The sequence below is a fragment of the Ammospiza nelsoni genome, chromosome 19 (genome assembly GCF_027579445.1).
Source record: "Ammospiza nelsoni isolate bAmmNel1 chromosome 19, bAmmNel1.pri, whole genome shotgun sequence".
NCBI lineage: Eukaryota > Metazoa > Chordata > Aves > Passeriformes > Passerellidae > Ammospiza > Ammospiza nelsoni.
This window is the reverse complement of record NC_080651.1, coordinates 11662913-11689757: the sequence shown is the minus strand read 5'-3', so window position 1 is coordinate 11689757 and position 26845 is coordinate 11662913. Positions and strand designations below refer to the sequence as shown.

Genomic DNA, 26845 nt, shown 5'->3' with positions numbered 1-26845 from the left:
TCAAATCTCAGCTCTGCAGGGACAGGGACCGGGACGGGAACAGGACAGGGACAGTGGTGCCACAGAGGGACACCAGGAGCCATTTCCCCATGGAAAGGGTGACCAGATCTCGGCAGGGGCTGCCGCAGAGGGACACCAGCAGGAATTTCCCCATGAAAGGGCGGTCAGGCCTCAGCAGGGGCTGCCCAGGGAGGGTTGGAGCCCCCATCCTGGAGCATCCAAGGAATTCCTGGCTGTGGCACTCAGAGCTCTGCGCTGGGGACAGGGTGGGGATGGGGCACGGCTCCATGGGCTGCGAGGGCTTTTCCATCCTCAGGGATTTGGCGATTCTGGGCTTCCCCACGGCAGCGCGCCGTCCCCATGGCAACGCGCGGTCCCGGCGGCGGAGCGCGCGGCGCGGCGTGTCCCGCTCGGCGGCCCGTACCGCGGGGCATTGTGGGCCGGGCAAGATGGCCGCCCCCGTGCCGCGGTGCTGAGCCCGGCCGCGCTCGCCGGCGCCCCGGGACGCGCGTCCCGTCCGCCGCCGCCCGCCCCCGGAGCGCTGCTCGCCGAGCCGCCCTCGGCCCGCCGGTGTGCCAGGGAGCCGCGATGGGCCGGGCGCCGTGCCCGCCGCAGGGAGCGCGGGGCCCGCGGGGGTAGAGGTGCGAGGGAGGCCCCGGGCCCGGGCCCTCGCCGGTCCCTCGGTGCTCCCCGGGCCGCGCCACCGAGCCCGGCCGGGGCCGCTGCCCGCGCCAGGTGAAGGCGCCGCGTGCCCCGGCTCCGTCCTTGCCCGCGCACCGGGGAACGCCGCCCCCGCCGCCCTTGGCCCGTCGTGCCCCTCCGGCCGGAGGGACCCCCGGCCCCGCTGGGTGCCGGGCTGGACAGCGCTGCCCAGCCGGTGCCCGGAGCTCCGCCGCCCATGGAGTCTGAGATGCTGCAGTCCCCTCTCCTGGGGCTCGGGGAGGAGGATGAGTCCGACCTGACGGACTGGAACTTGCCCCTGGCCTTCATGAAGAAAAGGCACTGCGAGAAGATCGAGGGCTCCAAGTCTTTGGCACAGAGCTGGAGAATGAAGGACCGGGTAATGCTCCAGGGCACCGTGGGGTTTGCACAGGAGCACTCGGGGGACAGGTGGAGCAGGAGTCGGAGCTCAGGGGGTGCTGAGCTGTAGCCAGGTGAAGCTGGCTGTGGATCCCATGGTTTGTGTCCTGGTGGTGAGGGGTGCTGAGCTGTAGCCAGGTGAAACGCTGGCTGTGGATAATGTGGTTTGTGTCTCAGTGGTGAGGGGTGCTGAGCTGGTTTGTGTCCTGGTGAGGGGTGCTGAGCTGTAGCCAGGTGAAGCTGGCTGTGGATCCCGTGGTTTGTGTCCTGGTGAGGGGTTAGGGCAGCAAAGCTGCAGCTGCCCCAGAGGCACTGGTGTGATGCTCACGGCACTGGCTCATGGAGCAGCTCCATCACTTGGGCTCTTTAAATGCAGCTTGGTGTGTTCTGGGCAGGGCTGTGGAGTGCCCAAGCTCAGCAGGAGCAGCAGGTGCAGGAATTGCAGCAGTCTGGGGGTGCAGCTGCACTGGAGCTGCGTGGGTTTGCTGTGCCAGCAGTGCTGGGTGCAGGGGACACTGAGGCTGTCCTGAGCACTGACAGGCTGTGAGATGTTGTGAGATTTTGGAGACAGGACATGGTTTTCTGATGGAGCTCTGATGTGTTACAGGACATGGTTTTCTGATGGAGCTCTGGTGTGTTACAGGACATGGTTTTCTGATGGAGCTCTGGTGTGTTACAGGACATGGTTTTCTGATGGAGCTCTGGGTGTGTTACAGAAGCTCCTGTGCATTGACAGGCTGTGGAGCTCTGGAGGCAGGACATGGTTTTCTGATGGAGCTCTGGGTGTGTTACAGGAGCTCCTGTGCACTGACAGGCTGTGGAGCTCTGGAGGCAGGACATGGTTTTCTGATGGAGCTCTGGTGTGTTACAGGAGCTCCTGGGGTGTCTGGGGACCTGTTGTGTGTCACTGACAGCACTGGAGGTGACACAGACATGTTCCAGCTGGGAGTCTGGGATCCTCTGCTGCCTCTGTGGGACACCTTCAATGGCTCAGTAAAGAGGAAAGCAAGCACCTAAGAAATGTCCTGGACATCATCTGCACTCATTCTGCCCTTGGGAGCCGCTTAGGTTCCAGCCTTGCTGGCTCTCCCAGTTCTTGCACCCATAACTTTGTGTTTGTAGGTGTTTCTGGATTTCTGTCATGTTCACGCTCCTCTTGTAAAGGATGGAAGAACTCATTGAAATGCAAGCTGTAATTTCTGTGCCCAGGCTGTGCCTGAGTCTCAGTGTTCCCAGAGTGGAATTGCATTGCTCAGAAGTTCTGAACCATGATCTGAAGGTGGGACTTGGCAGCTCACTGCTGGAGCTGAGCCTTGGGGTGTGATGTGAAGGCAGCACAGACACCACGCTGGTGCTCTGCTCCAAAGGCTTCTGGCACACAGGAGACTTTCTCCACTAGACTGTGGAGGTGTGATGAGCTTGCTGGGCTATTTTAGGTCCTTCCTGGGAGCCTTCCTGTTCCTCCATCCCTGATCTGCAGAGTTGCCTGTTTCTAATTCAGGAATGACTTTGCCCTGCTTGTGCTGATCAATAGGTTGTGCAGCAGCAGCACAGATCAGGGGGTGCTCGGGGCTTCTCTGTGGCTGCTGTGAAATGTTTCAGGTGCCTGCTGCCATCAGTGGCCATCCCAGCCCAGCTCCTGCTGCCTGGCTCCGTGGAGCTGCAGTTCCCTGCTCTGGGACTCTCTGTGCCATGAACCTCGTGATTGTTGCTGCTGCTGCTCTCTGGGGATGAGCTCAGTGGGGCTGGGCCCTGCTCACTCCCCAAGAAGCTGAATCTGACTCTTGTGAAAGAAGAAAATAGAAGCAAATCTCAAATTTTCAGTTTAGTCCTTCTGCTTTCTCTGCCAGCTGGAGATAACTTCAAACACCAGTACACGAAATGACTTCACACCAGGGCAGTGGTGCAGCTCAGGCATGGTTTATGTCTGCACCCTTTGGACAAACTTGCTGCTGTGTTTAATTACTTTTTGTTTAAGAACAGGTGCCTAGGAAGATACCAAAAGCAGGTAAAGACACCTGAGAGAGCAAGAGCAGCTGATTTGAGAATGCTCAACCTCATTACTTTTAGATCTCAGCAGCTGTTTGTCATGTCTTGTATTTTGTTCCCCTTTGCAGCCGTCACTGGCTGTCTCCTGAGTGCTGAATGTGAGGTAACAAGGGCAGAGCCTCAGCTGGGGAGGGAAGGGGCTGAGGATGGGGTTTGCAGTGCTGCAGGGGGGATGGCTGGGGTGAATATTTGCACCCAGTGAGCTGGAGTTTGCCTAACCCTGCAAACAGTTCACGGAATCTGGTCAGGTCTGACCTCGTGGGAGCAGGAGGTGGAGGGAGGGCAGCCACTCCTGCTGCTGTGTTCCCGTGGTTCAGGTTTGTCCAGGGAATGGAGCACCTGCAGAAACCCCAGGAGCTTGGGGTTGTGGGGTTTTCCTGTGAGCTGTGAGGGCAGCCTGTGCCGTCAGGGTGAAGCTGATGGGCTGTAGATTTCCCTCTTTTTGTTCCTGAACTGCTTTGTTTTGCTCTCTGACATCACAAATTATTTACTTCCAGTTTTAGCTGTCTTCAGGAAGTTTCTTCTCTCTCCTTGCAGCACTGTCCCCAGTGCCCTGCAGCCCTGTCAGTGCCCACAGCCCCTGGTGTCCCTGTGTCCTTCCAGCCCAGCCCATGGCTCAGCCCCTTCCTTCCCTGCAGGCCCAGGGGGAGCCTCTGTCCCCATCCCCAGTTCCTGCAGCTCCTTTTGTTTCTTGGCTGCCTTTCCCACAAGGCAGGGCTGATGGAGCTGAGGTGTGCTCCTCTCTCTGGGCTGCTGCTGCTGCTGCAGGGGATGTGCCTCTGCCTGTGGGCTGAGTGTGGGGAACATTCCAGAACCTTCAGTGTCATCCATGAGCTCCTCACAGCCCAGCCTGGGGCCATTCTCTGCCATTAAACACCCGAGCCTGAAGAGGTGCTCAAAGGGGAGCCCAGGCAAGGCTCTGCACTCCCAGGGCAGGTAAAGCTGTGGCATTTCCCCCTGTGAATTCCCATTCCCCCCTGTGAATTCCCATTCCCCCCTGTGAATTCCCATTTCTCCTCTGTGAATTCCCATTCCCCCCTGTGAATTCCCATTTCTCCTCTGTGAATTCCCATTTCTCCTCTGTGAATTCCCATTCCCCCCTGTGAATTCCCATTCCCCCCTGTGAATTCCCATTTCTCCTCTGTGAATTCCCATTTCCCCCAGTGAATTCCCATTTCCCCTGTGAATTCCCATTTCTCCTCTGTGAATTCCCATTCCCCCCTGTGAATTCCCATTTCTCCTCTGTGAATTCCCATTTCCCCCAGTGAATTCCCATTTCCCCTGTGATTTCCCATTTCCCCCTGTGATTTCCCATTTCCCCCAGTGAATTCCCATTTCCCCTCTGTGAATTCCCATTTCCCTCTGTGAATTCCCATTCCCCCCTGTGAATTCCCATTTCTCCTCTGTGAATTCCCATTTCCCCCTGTGATTTCCCATTTCCCCCAGTGAATTCCCATTTCCCCCCTGTGATTTCCCATTTCCCCTCTGTGAATTCCCATTTCCCCCCTGTGATTTCCCATTTCCCCCCTGTGAATTCCCATTTCCCCCCATGAATTCCCATTTCCCCAGTGAATCATGGAAGCCCCAAGCAGATTTTGCCTTATTCATGGAGGAGTCATGGGGAGTGAGCAGAGCTCTACTACAGTTTGAGGAAGTGATTCACAGATTTGGGAGTGCAATGACTCCTCTTTTCATCCTGCTTTGTTGCTCTACAAACCCCAGAGTTTATGTGGAGTTGAAGGTTCTTTAGAAGGCAGAGCTCTGAGAAAGGGAGAATCAGCAGAGTAATGAGTGGTAAATGTAGAGAAAATAAGTGAGAATTCACTGGTGTCCCCCGCCCCTTCCTCCAGGAGGGTTGCTCTGAAAACATTTAATCCTTCCTCTCCCCCTTCCCTGGACTGCATATGCCATCAAAGTGACACTGCTTTGATCTATTATTTATTTAAAGAATATTTTTAACACAAGAGGGTTGGAATTATGCTTTGTGTATTGAATTAAATCTCTCAGCCTCTGTAGCAACCAAAGCATATAAGTTGATTTAAAGAAAAAGACTCCAAGTACACCAGATTTTACTGACAAGTTGCTATTAAATTGAGAATATTTAAATTAAGATTTGCTGTATTTATATTGATTTCTAAGATAAGCAGAGAGCAACAAAGCTGATTGTAATCGTCTCACCTCAACTTTTTTTTTCCTGCTGCCTCATAACTAGCTGAGTGAGAATTAAATCCTGTTTTTATGAGAAGAAGAATCCACAATTAGGTTTCTCTGGAAATGCAGATTTAAGCAGGACTGCATACAGATGTGCTTGATTCAGATGAGCAGAGTTTACCTGCTCAGGATAGCAGGGAGGTGCCAGCCCCAGGGCTGGTGGCCAGAGGGGTCACTGATCCCTCTGGGGCTGCAGCTTTGCTGCCCCTGCCAGATCTGATCAGCCCCTTGGTCCCTTTGGTGTTTGTCTTGTTCCTCTGCTCTTCTCTGGCCTCTTTCAGTGGATTGGCTGATGAGTTACTCAGTGCCAGGTTTGTGTTGGTGGCATCCTGCAGTGCCAGGTTTGTGTTGGGGGCATCCTTCAGTGCCAGGTTTGTGTTAGTGGGGTCTGAGGCGTTCCTTCTGCTCTCCTCGTGCCACAGGCTGTGCCAGCAGCACCCTCACCAGTGCTTTTATCAGTGTTTGCATTTATTGACCCGTCCTTGCTCAACTGGGACAGGGTGACCTCCTGCTCTTGCTGGGCAGGGATGGAGCAGAGGGTAATGAGTGTAATTAGTGCAGTGCTGTGCAGAGGGCAGAGCAGGGGCAGTGCCCGGGGAGGAAGCTGTGGGAGCAGCCAGGGGTGGGTCAGGCCAGCACTCTGCAGCTGTGGATGGAGCTCTGGGCTGGGTTTCCTGCAGCCTGGCAGAGCCTGCAGCAGGAGCTCAGGTTGCAGCCAGCTCTGTGCCCTCCTGTCCATGCACACCACAGGAAGGAGCTGGAATGGGAGCTCAGAGGGATAGAGGGGCAGGGCCAGCGTTCTGTGCCATGTTCTGTGCCCTTCGGCCCAGCCTGGCCCTGCAGGGGAACTGCTGGGCTGCTCCTGGTGCTGCTGCTGCTCTCCTGGTGCAGGAAGGTGCCTCAGGGCTGCTCCTGATCCAGGCTGTGCCTCAGGGATTGCTCCTGATCCAAGCCCCAGTGCATCCCCAGGCAGTGACTCCCAGAGATCTGAGGGGCCATCCAGGAGTGGTCGGAATGAACCTTGCAGGGAAGATCTGGAGCAGCATCAGCTGTGCCTGGGCAGACAGGCACCTCCTAAAGGCAGTGGCAGCCAGGAGTGGGAATGCCGTGCAGCCAGGAGGAGAAGCCTGCAGGAATGCAGAGCAGAGATGAGGAGCAAACCCTGTCACAGATAGATGGGGAGTGACACCTGGGACACGCCTCTTGTCGGCTCTTTGCAGGTTGTATGGAGAAAGCAAAGATCATGGGAGCAAAGTGTATGCTTTCTATTATTTTTATTGTCTTTAAGAGGTGATTGGCAGGGAAGGAAAGCCCACTTTGGCTCTAAGCATGCCAGAGTGGTTGGAAAGCAGCGTTTGCTGCTGTGCTGTGACAGCCAGGGCCAGCCTGCTGCAGTGTGGAGATTTAACCTGGAGCACAGTGGGGAACCTTGGAGCTCTGAGTAACCACAGTGGGGAACCTGGGAGCTCTGGGGGCCCTGGGGCACAGGGTGCCCTGGATGTCACTGCTGTCCCACAGAGGAGCTGCACTGGGGAGTGCCCGTGGGTACCTGGGCAGTGAGTGCCAGCAGGACTCAGCCACTGGGAGGTGCTTCAGGGCACTCAGGGCTGCAGCAGCTCAGAGTGAGCTTTGTCCTGCCAGTGAGGACTGCAGCTGTGGGCAGGAGCTGCCTTCGCTGGGCACAACAAAGCCCCGAAGAGAGTTCAGAGTGGCAGTGCTGAGTTCCGAGGTGAGAGGAGGAAACCAACCCTCAGGAGGAGGTGATCGAGGAATGTGGAGCAGGCTGGCACACCAGGAACCCACTCTGGGCTGCACATGGCTGGAGACAACCTGCAGAGCTCTTGAATTATTAATGCCAGCTTGAAGGAGTTCTTTGCATTCTGCTGCTTCTCTTGCTGTGGAGAAGCACACGGAGATTATTTTTTTTTTCCTTAACAATTTATTTATCTAAAACTTTACATTAAAAAAAATTCCTCGAACCTGAAAGCTCTTCTTTTAAGGTGCTTTACCTTGCAAGTGGTGCAGGAGCTGAAGGGGCAGCAGGGAGCTGTGTTCCCCTGGCTGGGGGAAAGTCCTGTCCAGGTGGGATAGGGAGGGAACCATTCCTTCAGGAGCCTGGCACTGGTTCTGTGCAGCTGTGGGGGACTGCAAGGCTTGGCTTGCCTTCAATACCTTCAGCCTTTTCTGATTTCAGACTGATTTCAGAACCCTCAGCCCTTTCTGATTTCAGGCTGATTTCAGGCTGATTTCCACTGTTCCTCAGTGGAAGGTGGTGCCAGAGCCCTGGGGATGATGCAGGACTGATGTCACCACTTGTCACCTCTCAGCTGGGAGCCCAAAAAAAGGGAAGTTTGGCAAAGAACAAACAGGAACCTCTGGTGTTGCAGAGTGAACTGAACCCAAGGGAGAACAATGTTTCCTCCTGTTAAATGTTGCTGTTCTGCTCTCTCTGGAGACCTCCTTGATGGAACATTTCGTGGCAGCTCTCCAAAGGAGCCCACAGTCAGGAGTTACCTGAGGAACACCTCGCTGGTGGGGAAGAGATTTGTGTTAAATCTCTAAATGTGGGTAGAGAAAAATGTGAAAAAAAGGCTTCAAGGAGGGAATGAATTTCCTGCACAAGCAGGACACATCCTCCTGGCCAGGGAGGGTTTTCAAATGAGACTCACACCAGGATTTGGAGTTTGGAAATTTGTCTCAGGATCTGTGTTTAAGGCTGATAAGTTCATCCTCAACTCTGTAAAATAACGTAGCCTCATATATTTCAGTTTAATGCTGACCTAATCTTGTGTTTGTATTAACTCCCAGAAGCAATTTGAACTTACTGGCATAAACCCAGGCAGGTTTCTAACACTTGAGTGTTCATCTGGGTAATGTTTAAGCAGAATATTTTCAGCTTGCAAATTGCAGTGTGAAAATCAAATATTAATGGGGTCTAAAACGTCCAGTCTGAGATGTGCCACAAAATGCAGAGTTTCTCATAAATGCACTGACTTCTTCTTGGTATTACTTGAACTAGGATATGAAGCAGTTCTGTGGCTCTGAGTTCCAGACCTGGTCTCACCCTGAAATCAATGTGTGCCTTGGTTCCAGCCTGGCCTGGAGCCACCCCAGGGATGCTCCAGTGCATCAGGTGGGCTCCCTGGGATGGTAAACCTGCACGTTTTCAATCAAACTCTGAACATAATGGTTTTTTCCCAGCTGAAAATACCTGCAGATATTGCACTGTATCACCTGCAGATCTGTTTGGCCTCTAAATGAAATAAGAGGTGAATTAGGAATATTTTAGAAGGTCTTTAGCATAAGATGTAAATTTTAGTGTCAAATGCTTTAATAAGCAGCTTCTCCCTGAGCAGACACAGAACTCCCTCTGCTCCCCCATCCCATTTCTGATGGATTGGGATGAATTCTCTGCCATCACTCCTCAGGAAGAGCATTTTGCCCGAGTGGATTTGGCCATTTCAGGATTGCAGGTTGTGACCCAGCGTTATTAAATCACTGCAAATGGGATGCAGTACAAGCTGGGGAGTTGTAGCCCATTTTTTAACATACAAATGACACTCCAAAGTGCAGAGCCCTCAGTAAGAGCTGCTGTGGTTTGAGCTTGAGCCTCTGCTGACAAGGCATTTTGGATATTGGTTTTCTTACAAACTCACCAAATGTTCTCCTGCTTCATTTTTTAATTCCAACAAAAAATCCATGGAAATGTATTCTGATGGATGTACTCCTGAAACGGGGGAAAGAAAATTTCCACTGTCTTAATGACAGATGAGAATGTCCTCGTGCTGCTTGCATTAGGAACCTTTAAATATGCAGTGAAGTGTCTGGTGTGTTCCAAAAGAGTTCGGAAATGGGAAAAGCATTATTGGATTTTTTTTGATCAGTCACCTGCATTGTCCCCCCCAAACCCCTCCTGAGCCTGGGCTGAGCCCAGCATGGGCAGCAGGACAGGGATTGTCCCCTGTGCCCCTCAGGTGAGACCCCACCTGCAGAGCTGGAGCTGCTGCAGAGCCCAGGGGAGGCTCCAGGATGGTGCCAGGGATGGAGCAGCTCTGCTGGGAGGAGAGGCTGGCACAGCTGGCATTGCTCACCTGGGCTCTAGGATGATGCCAGGGATGGAGCAGCTCTGCTGGGAGGAGAGGCTGGCACAGCTGGCATTGCTCACCTGGGCTCCAGGATGGTGCCAGGGATGGAGCAGCTCTGCTGGGAGGAGAGGCTGGCACAGCTGGCATTGCTCACCTGGGCTCTAGGATGATGCCAGGGATGGAGCAGCTCTGCTGGGAGGAGAGGCTGGCACAGCTGGCATTGCTCACCTGCGCAGGAGAAGCTTTGGGGTGACCTCACTGTGGCCTTGCAGGGCCTGGAGGAGATGATAAGAAATGCAGAGAGGCACAATTTCCAAGCGATGGAGTGCCAGGACAGAGGGAATGGGCTCCCACTGCCAGAGGGCAGGGCTGGATGGGATACTGAGGATAAAATGCTCCCTGGGAGCAGCAGGGAGAGGCAGAGGGATGGGCTGTGCTCTCAGGTGAGCTCCTGCCAGCACAGCCCACGCTGTGCAGTGCAAGGCTCTCCATCCCTCAGGGCAGAGGGGAAATCACCCCATTTGTCTCTGGGATCAGTTCCTGTTCCTCTCCTGGCTTTGCTGTCAGTTTTCCAGGAGAAACACTTATTTAAAAGCCTGAACCTGGGAATGGAAAATAAATGCCAGCCTGTTCAGGATCAGCCACCAATCAGACGTTACCAGCAAAATACTGAAAAATAAGTCAGTATTAGAGTGCAAATGGGAAACAATAAATAAATGAGATGGAGAAGATTGCTTGGCAGGATACTTTCTCTTGCAGGAGTGATTTATGTGTTTCCAGGTCTAATAAGTCATTTTGTGTGTAGTTTTCTGTGTTTCCCTGGGGTGCTGAGCGTGCGTGTGGCAGCGTGGATGGCCTGGCAGTGTTCATGCCCTGCCACCCTGCAGCTCCCTGGCTTCCCTGGGGGCTGCCAGTGCCTGGGCTGCCTGGGGAGGTGTCCCCAGGGCAGGGCAGGGGCTCTGCAGTGCCCAGGGAGTTTGGGGGTGGTTTTGGGTGGTTTTGGGTGCTCCAGGGCACTCTGAGCTGCTCAGGGCAGTCAAGGTCTGCAGGGCTGGGCTGCACCTTGCAGCTGCTCCTGGCTCTGCTTTTTCTGGGGTGTCCCTAATGGTGACAAAGTGCTCTAAGGGACATGTCCTGAGTGTTGAACTGCAGCTCTGGGCATCCACCCATCCGTGGGCACATCCCGATGAGGGAATTCCTGCCCAGGCTCCTGTTTCTATGTCCTGAGTGCTGAGCTGCAGCTTTAGGCTTCCATGCCATCCATGGGCACATCCTGCTCAGGGAACTCCTGTTTCCAACCCTTGCTGCAGAGTGCTGAGTGATTCCTGGCACGAGGAGCTCCTACAGGACTGCAGGGTTTGTTAGCCAGAGCAGGGCTTGGGATGAGGCCACAAACCACAGTTCTTGCTGCTTTTTTATTCCATGTTCCCATCATGGCCATGGGAGTGAGGAAACTGCAGGATTTCTGTCCTGGTCTAGAGCCTGTGAATGGTGTCTGGCTGCTCCAGTTTCTGGATAAATTACACATTTATGTGGCTCTAGGGTTTTCCCTAAGTGTGAAATTTGGGATTTCTTTTCCCCTGCTGCTGAGGATTGCACGGAGCACCCTGGGGAGGTGGGGATGTGGGTGGCCTTGCTGCAGGCAAGCCCTGAATGCCTGGAATCACTGAGAGCCTCAGCACCGCTTCTGCTTTCCTCCTCTGGCTGGGTGTTGGCATGAGGGAGTCTAGGAAAAACCCATAAAGATGTGGAGTGATAATTTCCAGTATTTTTAGCTGGCCAAGGTGGTTTGTCATTGGTTTAATGCAGGTTTTGGGTCCCAGCTGGGGATGGGTGGGTTTGGGTTGGTACATTTGGGGTGCCTGGATGGGATAAGCCCACGTGGAGCAGCAGCTGGAGCCAGGACTCCTCCTTACAGGGCTCTCCAAGAAAACCCAACACGTGAAGAAAACAAAATAAAACATGCACTAAATACATTTGTTTTGGTTTGTTTGTTTAATTTTTTTCACGGTTTTGTTTGTCACTTGGGGTTTTTCCATTGTAATTCTTTTAGTTTCAATATTAGAGATCACACATTGCATTATAATATTGGTCAGGGGCCCTGAATAGCACTGCCTCATGTTTTAATAATGTGTTTCAGCTGGACAATAGCTAATTTAAGATGAGTAGCAGAAGTTCACTGGGATCCATCTCTACGCTCAGAAAGAGAAGAATGGGCTCTGGAAATAATAACAAAAATAGTAACATGGAGTCTAAGTACTGTTCTAATAAAAAAATGAAAAATTTCACCAGTCAGGCCTTGCTTTAAATAGTCCATGTGCCAGAGCAGGTGGGAGAGGTTGGCTGAAGCCCTGCAGAAGTTGTGGGAGGGTGAGGTTTGGAGCCCAGGGCTGCTGTTCTGCTCTAAGGCTGTGTGTGCTCTTATCTTTGCAGATGAAGACTGTCAGTGTTGCCTTAGTTTTGTGCCTCAACGTGGGCGTGGACCCCCCAGACGTGGTGAAAACAACTCCGTGTGCCCGCCTGGAGTGCTGGATTGGTGAGTGCCCAGAGCCCCAGGCTCCCCTGCTCCCACAGACACAGCATCCAGCCCAAAATCGTGCGCTGCCAGGCCTTGAAACTGGGCTGAGCGGAGGGAAATGTGGGATGTGATTTTCCTCTGGGTTAATGAAGAGTCCAGCTCCACCTGCTGCCGTGGGTCATCTCTCCTGCTGTGCTCTGAAATGAGATACCATGGAGAAAAACAGCTGTTAATGAGCTGCTTTGCTTGCTTGTAATTGTTTTAGATTTATAAATACCTGAAGGAAATCTCTGAGCAGAGACCTTCAGAGTGCTGGGATCTGCAGAGCTTTCAGTGCCCCTTCCCTGCCTCAGCCAGCAGAGCAGTGAGCTCTGTGAAACACCTTGAGGTAGCTGCTCTGGGCCTGTTTTAATTGGAATCATTCAGGAGACCTGGAATTGTTCCCAAGGATGTTTTGCCAGCAGTTCAACACCTGGGTTTGCTGCTTTCATGCAGCATTGCACTCAGTTCCTTGGGTTTTTGTGAAGAAAATAAGTTTCCTTGGTTTTGGAGAAAAAAGTCTAATTATCAAGATGAGACAATTCTGAAGCAATATTAGAAGGAAATATCTTGTGTACAGAAGCTTTCTCAGGCTTGGGTTTTCTGTAGGAGTTGGGAATGCTCAGCCTCCAGCACATCCAGGGCTCTGACAGCCCCAGGGGCAAAGTGATCACTGCACAAACAGAACCTCTTTACAAACTTCCAGCAGGTTTTCTAACCTTTCTTACCTGCCTTGAGAATCACAGCACCTCAGGTTTTTAACCTGAAGTGCTGCTGGAAGCCCTGAGCAGGCACAAGCAGGTGCCTGAGAGCAGAGCACAGCCCTGATGTCTCATTGATACACGAGCAGAGGAGCATTGCAGAGGCATTTAAATAAAGTCATTAGTGCCTATCATTAGCAAAGAGAATTTTGAACGCAGTTTTGTAATTAAATTTTCAGTTTGTTTATGCACACAAGTGCTCCTTCCACTTGCAGCCAACTTGAAATCTCTGAAAAAGGTAATTGGGGAAATATCTGATGTTTTTGTGCCATCGGTCTGAGGAGCACGGGGATGCAGAGGTGTCTGTGCCACATGTGCAGGGAACTCTGGGTGCAGAAATGTCTGTGCCACATGTGCAGGGGCTGGGGAGCTCTCTGGGGTGCAGTTGCTGCTGTTCACACCTGAGCTGGGGTCACCCCTGGTGACAAATGCCCTCTGAGCAGAGCCACGTGCAGCTCCTGCTGCTCCTTCCACGTGCAGCTTTTATTCAGTAAAGAAAAATAACTCAAAATCCTGCCTTCATCCTGCTCTATTACATTTTGTTTCTAACAAAAGTATGTTTGCAAAAACTGGGAAAAAAACCCTTCACTGATCTGGTTTAGTGCTTTTAAAATAATTGATATTAAATGGGAAAATATTAGCTTGTAGGGTTTTTTTTAAAAAGAAAACTTGTTAATTGTTTAATTACATGTCCATGGTGTTTGAATAAAGCACATGGCCTGGAATTGTATTGCTATGTATGGATTGTGGTAATTATCTAGCAATAAAATTAACTTCTTAAATATTACAAATGGCACACAATCTCTGCAAAGGAAGCAAAGGAAGTAAATGAAGCAGGATTTTGCATTCATCAACAGAAAATGTTTGTCATCAAATATTTAACCAATTTGAGCTCTTGTCATTATTTACAATAGAAACCTTATTTCATTATTAAAAGAAACAAATGCAGTGCCTCTCCTGTCTTTCAAAACAAAATTGTGTTCTGCACCTCAGTGAGAGAAATCTTCCACATCTGACAGTCTGTAACGGAGCTGGATTTTTGTTGGACTGAGGAATTTGGGGACAGTTTTTGGGAGTAAATTCCAGGAGGAACAAGGTGTTAGTGAGTTTGATGATGAAAGGAACCTGCATGGAAACATCCCTGAGTGCTGCGCTGGGCTGAAGCTGCTGCTGTGTGTTCTGTTCCCAGATCCTCTGTCCATGGGGCCTCAGAAAGCTCTGGAGACCATCGGGGCCAACCTGCAGAAGCAGTACGAGAACTGGCAGCCCAGGGTGAGTGTGGGCTGCTGCTGGGGCTGCCCTGCCTGGGGCCTCTCCTCCACCCAGCCTGGGGGTTTGTTTCCAAGGGTTTCCAAGGGTATTTGTGTCTTGGAGCTTTTATGGCAGATATTCGTGTACAGCTAAGACAAGAGAATTTCCTTTTTGTGTTTTTCCTCGTGGCACATTGACAATTTTCAAACCCCAACAGCCCGAGAATTTAGCAGAAAATTGAAAAAGCGCCTGGAATCAAAGAGGAGGAAAAGCATGTTGGAGCAGGGGTGAAAACAAGCCGTGTTTTCTGTGTTCTGGCTGGGGAGGAGGCCAGCTCAGGAGCAGCAGGCTCCCTGCGTGGGCCTGGTGGAGGCAATCCCAGAGCTGGGCTGGTTCCTGGTTCCTGCAGGAAGGCACAGCCCTGACACATTGCAAAGCCAAACACGTCCTGCTTTATTGCACTCCACAGGGCTCTGGAGCTTTCTGCAGTAATAAAGAGAAGTTGGTGTGCCATCTGCAATAAAACAATAGCAGCATTATTGAATTTCCTAGAGCTTTCATATAAATACTAATACATCCACTTTGGTCTGTTTCTTGGGGGCTTGGAATGGTTGAGGAGTGGATGGAAGGAAGACAATTTGGGGGAAACCAGGCAATCTGGAGAAAAGAGCAAATCATAACAATCTTCTGAAACAGCTGCTATTCCCAGCTGGAGCTGCTGCCATCAGCTCCTTGTTGGGAATGCACAAGGGGTGCTGATTGCTGGCATGGATGGTGGCAGTGGTGACCACTGTGTGACCAGTCCTGTGGCACTGCTGCCAGCCGGTCCTTCTGTTCAAACATCCCCCTTTTGCTCAGTGCAAACAGCTTTTCTGTAAGAAATCTGCACAAGGGGTAAAACATGAAAATTCCTTGTTTCTGGAAGCTCCCAGGCTGCACAGCTGATGGATATTTCCTTCCAGGTCTTATTGAGCCCCTTTCTAAATAATTTATCAGCTTGCCATTGCTTGAAGTATTTGTTCTGATTAAATTTAAGACTTTGCTTTATTGTTGTGTAGCTACATAAATTTGTGTGCTGCGGGAGTAGAAACCACTTCAGCTGTTGTTTCCTCTGCAAAATCCTGCAGTTAAGCAATATTCAGTCATTTCATGCAGTTCTCAAATGAAGATTGTACTGGGGGAGAGGGTAGGAGATGACAGAGCCGTGGGCTCGATCTGTCTTGATAAAGGCTTCCCTGAACAAGCACAGAGTTCCTGCAATTCGGTGCAGATTTAATTGAGATGCCAGTGAAAAAGTGGAAGGAAAACCGAGACAGCTCTACACTAACACCCCCTTGGGCTTGGGGCTTAAGCTCTGCTGGGCAGGGAAGGGTTAAAGCTGAGGGTAATCTGGAAAGAGGCTCAATTACAGGGATCAAAGGGGCTGCTTAAGCAGCTGAGGATGGAAGGAGAGAAGGGAGTGAAAGTGAAGAGCACAGGGCCCGGTAATGCCTGGGAGAGGGGAAACCTTCCCTGGGACCTGCAGGCACTGGGGAGGGAAGGGCTGCAGGAGCTGGGGCTGCGGCTGGCAGCACCAGGAAACGAGACAGAATTGCCCAGAATAAAATAAACGGAGTTTCTGTGGGATGGTGCTCACATGCTCTGTGCTTGAAATATTCAGGTAAGGAATTGTTCGTGTTGGAATGGGGTTTATCTGGTGCTGACCCCATTCAGTAGCCCTGTGGGAGGTGTAGCTCTGTATTTAAAATATTTAAATAAGGAATTGATCATGTTGGAGTGGGATTTCTCAGCTGCTGACCCCCTTCAGTGCCCCTGCAGAACCCTGCCTGTGTGAGGTGTACCCTGTATTTAAAATATTTAGGTAAGGAATTGATCATTTTGAAATGGGATTTATCTGGTGCTGGCCCCATTCAGTGTCCCTGCAGAACCCCTGTGTTAGGCAGGGGTATTTAAAATATTTAGGTAATCATGTTGAAATTGGATTTCTCAGTTGCTGACCCTCTGCAGAGCCCTGCCTGTGTGAGGTGCAGCTCTGTAGCAGGTGCCCAGCCAGGGCCCAGCTTTGCTGTGCTGGCAGGGAGCAGCAAATATTTCCCTGTTGTTGGGGTGTAAATTCAGATTTCTTGGCAGCACTGCACCTTGTGCCACTGCAAAGCAGGGACTTGCTTTAGCTCAAGAGTCAAGAGCCTTTGCAAGCAGGGCTGTGAGCTGCCAGTGCTGCTGCAGTGGGATGGTTTATGGCATGCAGGAGCTGGTGGGGATTTTTATGAGCAGGAATTACTGCTCTGCAAGCCCAGTCTGGCTGGGGAGCACCAGGGGGTTCTGCTGGCTGGGGCACTGAGTTCCTGCACCCTGCAGGCTGTGTGTGAAGCCCCTGTGTGCCCTGATCCCTGAGCCAGGCATGGATTTGCTGCCTGGCTCTGCTCCCCTGTTCCCCTGCTGCCCATCTCCTGCCCAGCCAGCCCAGGGCCCTGTGCCTCCATCCCTGTGGGTGTGCATGCAGCCAAAGGCTGGGCTTGGATGAGGCACACTTTACATAATTCAGGACCTGCTATGAAGTAGTCTGGACCATATGCTTATTAAATTTGCATGAAATTATAGATTTTTTTCCCTCTTCGTTAGGTCTGGCTTTTGGCCAGGTTCTCCCTTTAACTCCAAACTGACCAGAGCACTCAAAGGAGTTTTTCCTCCTTCACTCCATCATTTTGCTGCTTCTGTTGGGATTTCAGTGGTGCACAGATCCCAGTGGCACTCCTGCACCAGGTGCTTTTCACCTTTAATCTCTGTTGAGCTCTCCCAGTGCTGCCAGCCAGGCCAAAATCTGCGGTTCATAACATTCCTAGGAGAGGTGAGGATGCAGACACAGCTCCTGCATGGCTCCAGCTGAGCTGCTGCACTGGGATCTTCTGTACAGAGACCTTCCAGCTGCAGGGCACCTCTCCTGTGCAGTGAGGGGTTTTACATCCTCTGAGAAGCAGCTGAATGGACTGTGAGGGGTCTGTAGCTCTGTAGGATTGCCCCCAAAGCAGTGATATGCCATCAGCACTCCCTCTGCACCAACCCACACCAGTGAGGCCAAGGGACTGAGCCTCCACATCCCCCTTACACCCGCTTGCCTGCATAAAACAAAGTCAATTACAGTATTGATTTTTTAATTCGAGTGCTACGGTTCTGCCTCCCTTTTTCTTCTCTCAATTTCCTCCTTTTTCTCTAAGAGAGTCGTTGGGGCTGTGTTAATTCTCTCCTGGAAGGAGCTGATTTCATTAGAGCTGAATGGATTATACCTGAATGGGCATCCCTGGGGTGAGGGAGATCTCTGAGCCATGAAGGGGGATGGAAATCCTGCATGGGGAAGGGACTGGGGAAATCTAGAAGACAAGATTAAATAAACTTTTAGGAAGCCTTTGGGAAGGGTGGTTGAAAGCAAGAGCTGGTGTTTGGGAATGCCTGCAGCTGGAACGTGGCTCCTTGGGCAGCTTGTGAGGAAAGGGCTTTCCCATTGCTGTCTGATCCAGTCTCACCCGCTGTGTGCTGCCTCCTGTCTGCACCAGGGAGTGATGGTCTCTGAGGGCACATCTCCCACAATATGGATAAATTATCTCTTTTGTGGCAGGCCTTCAAGGAAACAGTGATTTTCTGATCAAACAGGCTGCTTCTCCCTCTCTTCTAGTCTGCTTCCCAACAGTTTTCTCTTCATTTCAAAGGAAGTACAGCCGAGATACTTGAAGTGGATCATTGAAAGGCTCTACCTTTTAGTGCATGTTGTCTGTTGTTGATGCTGTTGTTCCCCTCATTAGAGATCTCTGGGCTTTGATTCGGTGTCTGAGGTTTCATTCCTTCATTGCTTTTTTCTGCCTAATTAATTGGGAAGTTGCTGCTGCACATCAAAGGGGGAGCATTTCCTAAAGAGTAACTACTTAAGCATGAAAACTAATTGAACACATGACCTAATTATTGGTCTCTCAGTGAGTCATACTTTTCCTTTATTTCTGTGGAGTTTTTCTTTTAAAACAACAGCAAATACTAATTGCTCCTGCAGAAGAAATACTGTAGAATTCCAAAGGGGAGCATGGAAAAACCTGTGCTTGGTCTCCAGTAGGAGATATCTGCAGATGTAGGAACATGCAAGAAGAAAATGAATAGGAAGGAAAAAACCAAAAAGACAGTGTGACCTTGTTTAACAAACCCAGGTTTTCCTTAGAGGACTATGTTTGTTGGTTTTTATTTCCCAACAGCCTCTTGAATTTGGCAGCTATATCAGGCTCTGCAAAATTCTGCTGTATCAATCCTTTGCTGTCTTGTTAAAGATCAACTGTCTTCAGCATAAACCAGCAGGGCTTTTATTCAGGGAAAAAAATAGTCTGCCACAGAAGTGGAGTCAACAAGTCTAATTGTCTAATTGTGAAACCCAATTATTGCTGTCCTTCTGTCTGAAAACCTGTCGTGGTCAGAGTGTCACTGCCTCACTGAAAACCCCTCTGGAAGCACTGGGCCAGGGAAGCACAGATTTCAGGTTCCAAGGGATGAGCCCACTCTTTAGTGCCTTGGGAATATGGGGAAAATGAGGAGGAATGAGTCCTCACCCGGGGCTCCTCCTGCCTGCTCTGGGAGCAGCTGTACCTGGCAGGGCCCCTGGAGCAGGGATAAGTGAGGATTTGGGAATTGGCTGTGCCAGGGAGGAGCTCCCTGCTGCAGCTCTGGCTACAGCTCATGTTTGAATGCTTTTGATAGTGAGAAAAAAAACCCCCAAACTGATAAATCTTTAACACGCCACTGAAAGTGGAAACTGTGAATTTGCAGCAGTGGTGTACTTAATACTGATTTTTCAGAGATTCTCCTGGAAAAATGAGTCACAAAAAGGAAAAAAGTGGTTGGAGGCAGGGAGTGCTGTGGGGAACGTGTCCAGAAGCTGCAGAGAGCAGGCAGTGGCACTGGGCTGTTCTGGGAGCTGAGCTGGCCATGCACTGCAGCCACGCTGGAGCCCAGTCAGCAAACTTGAAAGTCACTTGAGTGGGGAAATCTGAAATCCTGTGGGTCTCTGCACCTGCTGCAGGCTGGAGCTCTGTGGGCAGGATGTGCTGGAAGGAGGAGATCACCCAGCATCTGAACTCCTCTCAAAGGCCTTGCCTTCCCCTCCACACTTCTGGCAATAACTTCATTTCCCACGTTTCGTCCTTCACGTCTGTTTTGGTTTGTCCTCTGCCATCAGAATGGGGCCAGAATTGGCGGGGAGGAAGGTTTGTGCTTTTGAGGGTGCTTTCTGTGACCATTGATGTCAGCTTGTCAGAGATGGGAAGAAAGAGCTGACAGGAAAAGGCTCTTGGAGAGCAAAGCAGCTCTGCCTGGCAAAGCTGATTAACGTGTTTCTGTAATTACCACCCAGCTCCGGGTGACCTATTTAAAAGCACCTTGGCTTTGTGCTGGGGGGAGTGCAGAATGCCAGGGATGGGGGACAGGGAGGAGCCCCCTGCAGATCCCCTGGCAGCACCCTGGGGCTCCGTGCCCCGTAAAAGTGCCTGGATCCCCTGGGCAGGATGCAGGGCTGGACACTGGCACCGGCACTGGGAGCTCCCTGCTAACAAACACCACCAGTTCTGTGCAAAACTCAGAGATAAAGAGGAAATTATTCACATTTTTATTTATATTGCTGCTCCTCTCTAAGGCAGAATGAGGAAATCCTGAGTGCTTTGGTTTGAACTCCTTTCCTGTGGAGATTAACAAGGCATAAGCCTTGGAATGATTGGCTTGCCTTCTCCTGACTCATTAAGGTGTTTTTAATCAGAAAATTGCTTCATTAAGCAATTACTTTGCAATCAGAGGAGCACTGAAATTACTAAACAATTATTTAGGATTGAGAAGATGAAGTTCTTGCCCTGCACGGGTCCGGCCTTGCAGCTCCTCCCTGGAACACAATGCAGTCAGGCCAGGGTGTAAGGACAGCCAGTGTGAGAATTTACCAGTTTGTACTGGTCCAGAACCAAACTGGTTACCAGTTTGTACTCCTGCAGCCTGAACTGGGCTCCCAGTAAGGTGCAGGTTTCTGTTTAACAACCAGGAAGGTGCAGAGCCTTTAAAGAGTTCATAAAACTGAGGTTCTAGAGAAGGAATGGAGCTGACACTGCTGCTTAGGAGTTAGGTGGTTTGACTAAGCAGGTTTGAAAGATGTGGCCTGGGGTATTCCTAAAATCCAGTTAGGGCACCCTGTGATGTGACCCATCGAGCTGTCACCAGGCTGAGGGTGCAGATCTGCCATATGAGAAGGAAGTTTGAGTTCTTTTACCATCCCCTCTGTTTAAAAGCAAGCAATTATTTACACAGCCCTCTCAGAATAGTTTTTGAGCAGAGAGGGAAGGATTTGTACCAAACACAGGAAGGCTGGTGGGTGGAATTTCTGTGAACTTTGGCACAAACCTGCAGTGTGAAGCAGCTTGTAACTGCTGAGGAACACACCTGTCTTGTGGATGTATTGTAGCAGCAACTCAAGGTTGGTTGTCCTGATTTTTGTCTTTCCTGTCAACATCAGTTCTCATGAACAAACTGCTCCGAGGCGTTTTTTTTGGAAGTGTTATTGGATCCTGAGCTGCACAGTGAGGATTAGGTGCTTTGGAATTCATTTCACATTGGACTTGAAAGCAAGGTCAGAGACTGCAGAGGGAAGGTAAAGTCCCCACTGCTGGCTGCAGGCACAGGAGGGGACGTGCCAGGCTCAGAGCTGGCTCATGCCACCTTCCTGTGCTGGCACCAGCAGCTCCAGAGGGAATCAGCACAGGGGAGATGGAGAGGGGCTTGAAATGCACCCATATATCTGCAGAGGATTGCCTCAGACTGGCAGGAGTCTCCCTTTGCCTTAGTTTAGTATTTAAATTAAAGCATCTCAAAGTTATAATTTGTTCTCACTGTAATGAATATTTTTCAAGTTAGCAATGACTAATAATTTTATCAGTAATGTTTTCTCCTGGCCTGTGTTAACCAGGTTAAGCTGCTGCCTGTAACGTCAATTTGGGATTTCCAGCACACTCCCTTGTACTTAAATATGCAGTTTTTATTATCTTGGCCTAATCCTCATGAATTTGTATCAGGGTAATTTTATGTGCCCACAGCCTAAAATTAAAACACCTTGAAGGAGGTGGTGTTTTTTTCTTTTTTTTAATATAAAATTAAGAAGCTTGGAGTCAGTGGATATGGTTCAGAATAATTTGCATTTGCATGATGTGTCCAACCCAGGAGTTATTGTGGCCATCTCAGCGTGGGCTTGAGGTGATTGGGTTTGTGATTGATGGGCAGTGGGGATGAGCTGCAGTCACTTCTTACAGGGCTGAGTTATCTCTGAGCTTATCACACAACAGGGTCGGGGTGTGTCTGCCCCATGGGCTCTGCAGGCTGCCCTGGGATCCTGCTGGGTCCTGCCCTGGGATCCTGCCCTGGCACTGCTGGGTCCTGCCCTGGGATCCTGGGCTGGGATCCTGCCCTGGTACTGTTGGGATCCTGCCCTGGCACTGCTGGGTCCTGCCCTGGGATCCTGGGCTGGGATCCTGCCCTGGCACTGCTGGGTCCTGCCCTGGGATCCTGGGCTGGGATCCTGCCCTGGCACTGCTGGGTCCTGCCCTGGGATCCTGGGCTGGAATTCTGCCCTGGCACTGCTGGGTCCTGCCCTGGGATCCTGCCCTAGGTCCCCCCCGGGATGTTTATTGTGGAACTGCAAACCCAAAAGTCTTCATGAGCAGCTGTAAATTCATCTGTCCTCTGCTGTGTCTCCAAAGACAGTGTAAATGCAGGATCCCAAGCCTTGCTTTGATGCAGGAGAAGAGCTGTGCTTCAGTCAGTACTGAAGTGGGATCAGGGGGAGGTGCAGGGCTGCGTTGTTAATCACCGTTCTGGATGAACCAAGGAACAAAGTATTTTTGTTTGGGAGTGGAGCCTGTAGTTTTTCACTAGAACAGCTTCCCCCTCAGCAGGCCTGGCAGCAGGCCAGCCTGGCAGCACATGGAGACAAAGCCTGGAGTAATGGAGTGGGAAGGGAAATGGGTGAGTGCAGATCCTCCTGCACAGCCCTGTCCATAGCAGGCACTGCTCCTGCCCCTCCCTGCCAGGCATGGCTGGGGCTGTGCTGCATGAGTCAGCCTACAAACACATCTTGGAGCTTCCCGGAGCCTTCCCTCCACGGACAAAATTAGGGATTCTCCCCCACCTGCCTGTTTTATCAGCAAGTCTTTATATATGGACTTTCCTCCAAATCTGTGTTGAGATCTTGTTAAATATCCTCTGGGAATCCAAATGGGTTTATATCAAAAAGATGCTTCCTCTCATCTCTGTGCTCTTTGATTTCTTCAGGAGACTCTACAAGATAAGAGTTTGATTTGGGAAGTCTGGCTTCTCATTAGGGATGCTGAATGGGCTCTTCCCCAGTGTTTGTTCATGGCTCTGTTTATTTATTATTATTCCACCAACGTGCCCAGCTCAGAGCTCAGCCTGGATTTCCTCTGGATTCCTTTGGACACTGATGTCATTCTTCCTGCTTTCCCCTTTCCTGGTACCCAGGTGCTTTCAGAGGGATTTTACCATCTCCAGGAGATGCTCAGTAATTCAATAGTTGAGATAACTCAGTTTATACTTTTTGGTTCCTGGAGATGGGATGGGGGTGTTGGATCTGGGGGGTCTCACTGTGTCACCCACGGTGTTTGGGGATGGCTGCACCAGCTCTGGGCTTCTCAGCTTGCTGAAATTGTCTGGTCTATCTTGAATTTTCCTTTTTTTCTTTTTTAGTCATGTTCCTGTTTGCTGCTTAGATGCTCCAGTGTGTCCAGGAGATTTCAAAAGTAAAATATAATGGTGCTGCTCTGCTCTGTGCACCACATGTTCATCCTGGCTGTGAATTTCTGACATACATGTGCCTGTTTTATGTGTCTGAGCCCCACTTTGTTCCAGACACTCTCAGGAACACATTGCATCAAACTGGCAGCTGCCTCATGCAAAGTGGAGTATGAATTAATTCAGTTTTATGCTCTTCACTTAAAAGAAAACTTAATCCAGGATTTTTAGTGCTCATCTTTAACAGGTCTTCAAGCATCTCTGTCTGGGGTGTTTTATCCTTTGTCTTAGAGTGAGATATTTGCCTTAGTGTGGCTGAATTCCCAGGGAAGAGCAGGGATGCTGATCCAGGATGGAGCCCTGAGCAGCAGGGATGGGTTTGTAACTCAGCCAGGAGAGCTGTGTGCAACCTGCCCACCTTGCCCTGGAAGCTGCTGGTGCCATTCCTCTTGGGTTTCAGTCTCTTACTTCTTTGGGAGGCTTCCTATAGTGGAGTTTTTCCAAGTTGGGCATTGTTCCAAAACCCCTCTCTTGGAATAATTAGCTTGCTTTGATTCCTTTTAATTAAATCATGTGGAGTAGGCTGGCTGTGTGCATGGCAGAGTCACAGGTTTAATGTTCTCTCTGCTTTTGGAAACTGGGCTGCAGATCTGCTCCAAGAGGCAGCTGCGCCCTGGGCTGCTCCTGGGGATCTGGATTAGGGGGAAACACTGCTGAGGATGAGGGAAAGCTGCATCTCAGAGTTTGGGATCCATCCTGGGGAGGCTTTGCTGGCAGCCCAGTGTGCAGGTGATGGTTCTGCACTGGAGTAACTGGGACTGGTTCCCCCAGGAAATCCCATCTCAGAGTGTGGGATCCACCTTGGGGAGGCTTTGCTGACAGGTGATATGCAGGGTTCTGCACTGGAGTAACTGGGACTGGTTCCTCCAGGAAATCCCACCCAGCAGGAAAGGAAACCTTCCATCCCAGGGTTGTCCATGTCCTGCAGGTGTGGAATCATGGAATTGCTTTGGAGGGGACCCTACAGACCCCCCAGAGCAGCAGTTCAGGAGGAGCATTGGAACCTCAAACCCTGCAGCTGAACTGCCTCTGCTTTATTTCTTTCACTCACCACATGCAGTGCCTTGTGTGTGCCACTTGCATTTGGGATTCTTTGTCACCCAGAAGCTGTTTAAAAAAAACTCCGTCTCCAGCCAAATAAAGCTTTTATATCTCATTATGGATTCTGGGTAGGAGCATCCTTCTTCTGCAAGGAGGTGTAAAAGGCAGTTTCAGTATAAAATACTGAATGTTGGAGTAGTTGCTTCTGTGGATAAATTTGGAATACATTCAGTAAGGTATCTTGGGGATAAAAGGGGAGTGACTTCAGGATTTGTTCTGCTGAATGAGAAGAGGATGGATGATGTTAGAGCTTGTGAAGAGCAGAGGCTCTGGATGCCAGCAGAGACATTTGTCATGCATTTTTCATACGCTTTGTGTCTGCTGGGCCAGGGTTGGGGTTTTGGCGTGGGATCACACACAGGCTGTGGTCTGAGTCCATCTGCAACAAAGACTGAGCTCTTGGGCTGCAGAATGAAAGGGGAAACTTGAATTTTGTAGCTTTGATGAGAAAATAGGTTTATCCTCATGTTTTCTTAAGGGGAAAGTGTCCATCTCCCTGCTGACAGAGCTGTGGGGCTCCAGCAGTGCCTGCTGGGCTGGGCAGTGCCAGAGGTGATGGAACCTGGCCTGGCTGCCAGAACTTTCCACTGCCACTGAGACTTGAGCAACATCAGCAGCTTCAGTCCTCTGTTGTGTCACCCCTGGCACTCTGCATCCGTTCCTCCTCAGGGCCCTGATCCTGAGCTGTCCCTGGCCTCAGCAGCTGGCAGGGTGAGCAGAGCTGGGCTGGGGAGGTGCTCAGGTGACAGCCAAGCCCTTTGGCACAGCCACGGGGTTGCTGCAGCCCTGGCTCTCAGGAAAGGGGGCTCTGCCTGGGGCTCCTCCTCGGTGTCTTGTCCATTGAAAATTGAAGGCAATCCTGTCACTGGGTGAAGTGTCCAAAGCAGAGCCAGTAATTCAAGCTCAAAATGCAGAGGGCTGTGGGAATTTCATCAGCCAGTGCATCCTGACATTCCAGTGGGGCAGGAGCCGATGGATCCACTGAAGGGGATTTTCCCCTCTGTGTTGGAGAGGTCACTGCTGTGCCCTGCTAGGCAGTAACACCTGGCACCTTTCCCTTTGAAAGAAGTAAATCCCTTGTGAAACAAACAGGCAGTAATTTGGGAGGTCATTCTGTGGGGATGTCAGGGCATGATTGACACCATGCTTCAGAGTGTCACCATCTCCCTTCCCATTTCAGCATTACACATGGGAAATGTCCACAGGAAAACCACTTGGGAGTTTTGGCACCCAAACCAGGAAAAGAAACCCCCAGACTGGTTTCTTTTCCTGGTTTGGGTGCCAGGACTCCTTTCTATTGAAACTCCTCCCATTTCCTGCAAATCAGTACAGTGTTTTATCAGTCCTGAAGTTCCAACACTGAGAGGTGAAATGTTTTAAAAACTGGCATTCTAACTGTCTCAAGTTAACAGGGACAAGGCTGGATAAACCAGAATGTTTCACAGAAATGTGACAATACACAAGCAGAACTTTTGACTTTGCTGTGTGAGCAGAATAACGAGAATCTCCTGATCAGGCCACCAGGTTATTGCCTTGGACAGTAGCTCTCCAGTGGGGCAGGAGGTGATGAGGAGCTCACAGAGGAGCAGCTGCCATCCCCACCAGGGTGCTCTGGACAGCTGTGCTGCTCCAGGTGAGGGTGAGGAGGGCAGTGTCCTGTCTGTAATGGCACCAGGGAGCTCCTTGCCAAGCTGCAGCACATACCTGTCAGCAGCACCTGAGGGTGGCACGAGGGCAGCCTGCTGTTCAGGGCATTGGATCATGAAAAGAGGGGAGAACAGCCCCAAGTCTGGGCTGTGGCACCTGCAGGAGCTGCTGGGGTGAAGCCCCACAGAGCTTTGGGCTTTTGCCCTCATTAGTGCTGGAAAGCTCCTGCTGGGAGCTGGAGGGGAAGGAATCAGCACCTTGACACGGAAGGAAGAGGAATAATGATGGGGGAAAGAAAAAGCCAAAAAAGGCAGCACCTGGGCTGGTGTGTTACTCACATACCTGGTTCTTGTCGTGGCTAAAACTCCCACCAGAGTCCTGAGCTGGCACCAGGGCTCAGACTGTGCTTATTCACAGCTCCCTCCCTCCTTTCCATTCCCTCCTCCTCGTGTTTCTCCAGGCCCAAATGATCTGTTTGCAGTGTGGAAATTGAGATCTACAGACTTTAGTTTTGGAGTCTGAATCCACCTCCATTAACTGCGAGCTGTGTTTAATATTGATGCTCCAGGGACGTGAGGAGGGATGGAATGAGCCTGTTCTCCTGAGGGGAAAAAGCTGAAATTCCCCAGCACTGTGCTTTGGGTGCCTGCTGAAGCTGCCAGCAACCAGGCTGGGATTTAAGGGGCACATTTTTGCAAATCAGTGTCTTCATCACTGCTCTGAGTGCAGAGAGGAGGAGGTGGGAAGATTAATGCAGCCTCTGGGCTTTCCTGAGTGCTGAGGTTCCCAGAAAGGATGAGGGTGTCACATCACTGCTTCTTGCTTCTTATTTTTCCTCCTTTTGCTTGCTTTTCTTGGGTGTTGCCATCATTAAATGCTGCCATTCATTGTTCCCTCTCCCCTGCTGCCTGGAGACTCTGACTGTTAATTGAGCAGCGCTGTATCTGCTCTTCAGGCTTCTCAGATAAACAATTCAAGTCCTTCATCCTCTTTTCCTGTGATATTTTAACATTTTCTCATCTTTGGCTGTTGCAGAGAAAAACCCAAAAAGCCCAAATTTCTGCAGTTTTGGTTTATAAACAGGCTCCCAATGGCAGCTCTTGGAGAGGTGTGTTTGTCCTGCTCTTAAACTTGGGTCTTTATTTCACTACATCAGATTGAAGGTTTTTATTGTGATTCTGGGGTTTCAGTCTCTGCAGAGACTGAAAGAAGATAGAAAGAGCCAGGTTTTTGTC

The 26845-nt window shown here is 50.8% G+C and overlaps 1 protein-coding gene across 1 annotated transcript in view; it reads left to right on the top strand.

The window, feature by feature from the left end:
• Positions 1-746: 746 nt before the first annotated feature.
• Positions 747-26845, top strand: part of RPTOR (regulatory associated protein of MTOR complex 1) — a 101842-nt gene continuing 75743 nt past the window's right edge. Inside the window, exons 1-3 of the mRNA XM_059485972.1 lie at positions 747-1060; positions 11859-11961; positions 13933-14015. Of these exons, the coding sequence (XP_059341955.1) occupies positions 899-1060; positions 11859-11961; positions 13933-14015 (348 nt within the window). The 5' untranslated portion in view covers positions 747-898. The remainder of the gene's footprint in view (positions 1061-11858; positions 11962-13932; positions 14016-26845) is intronic.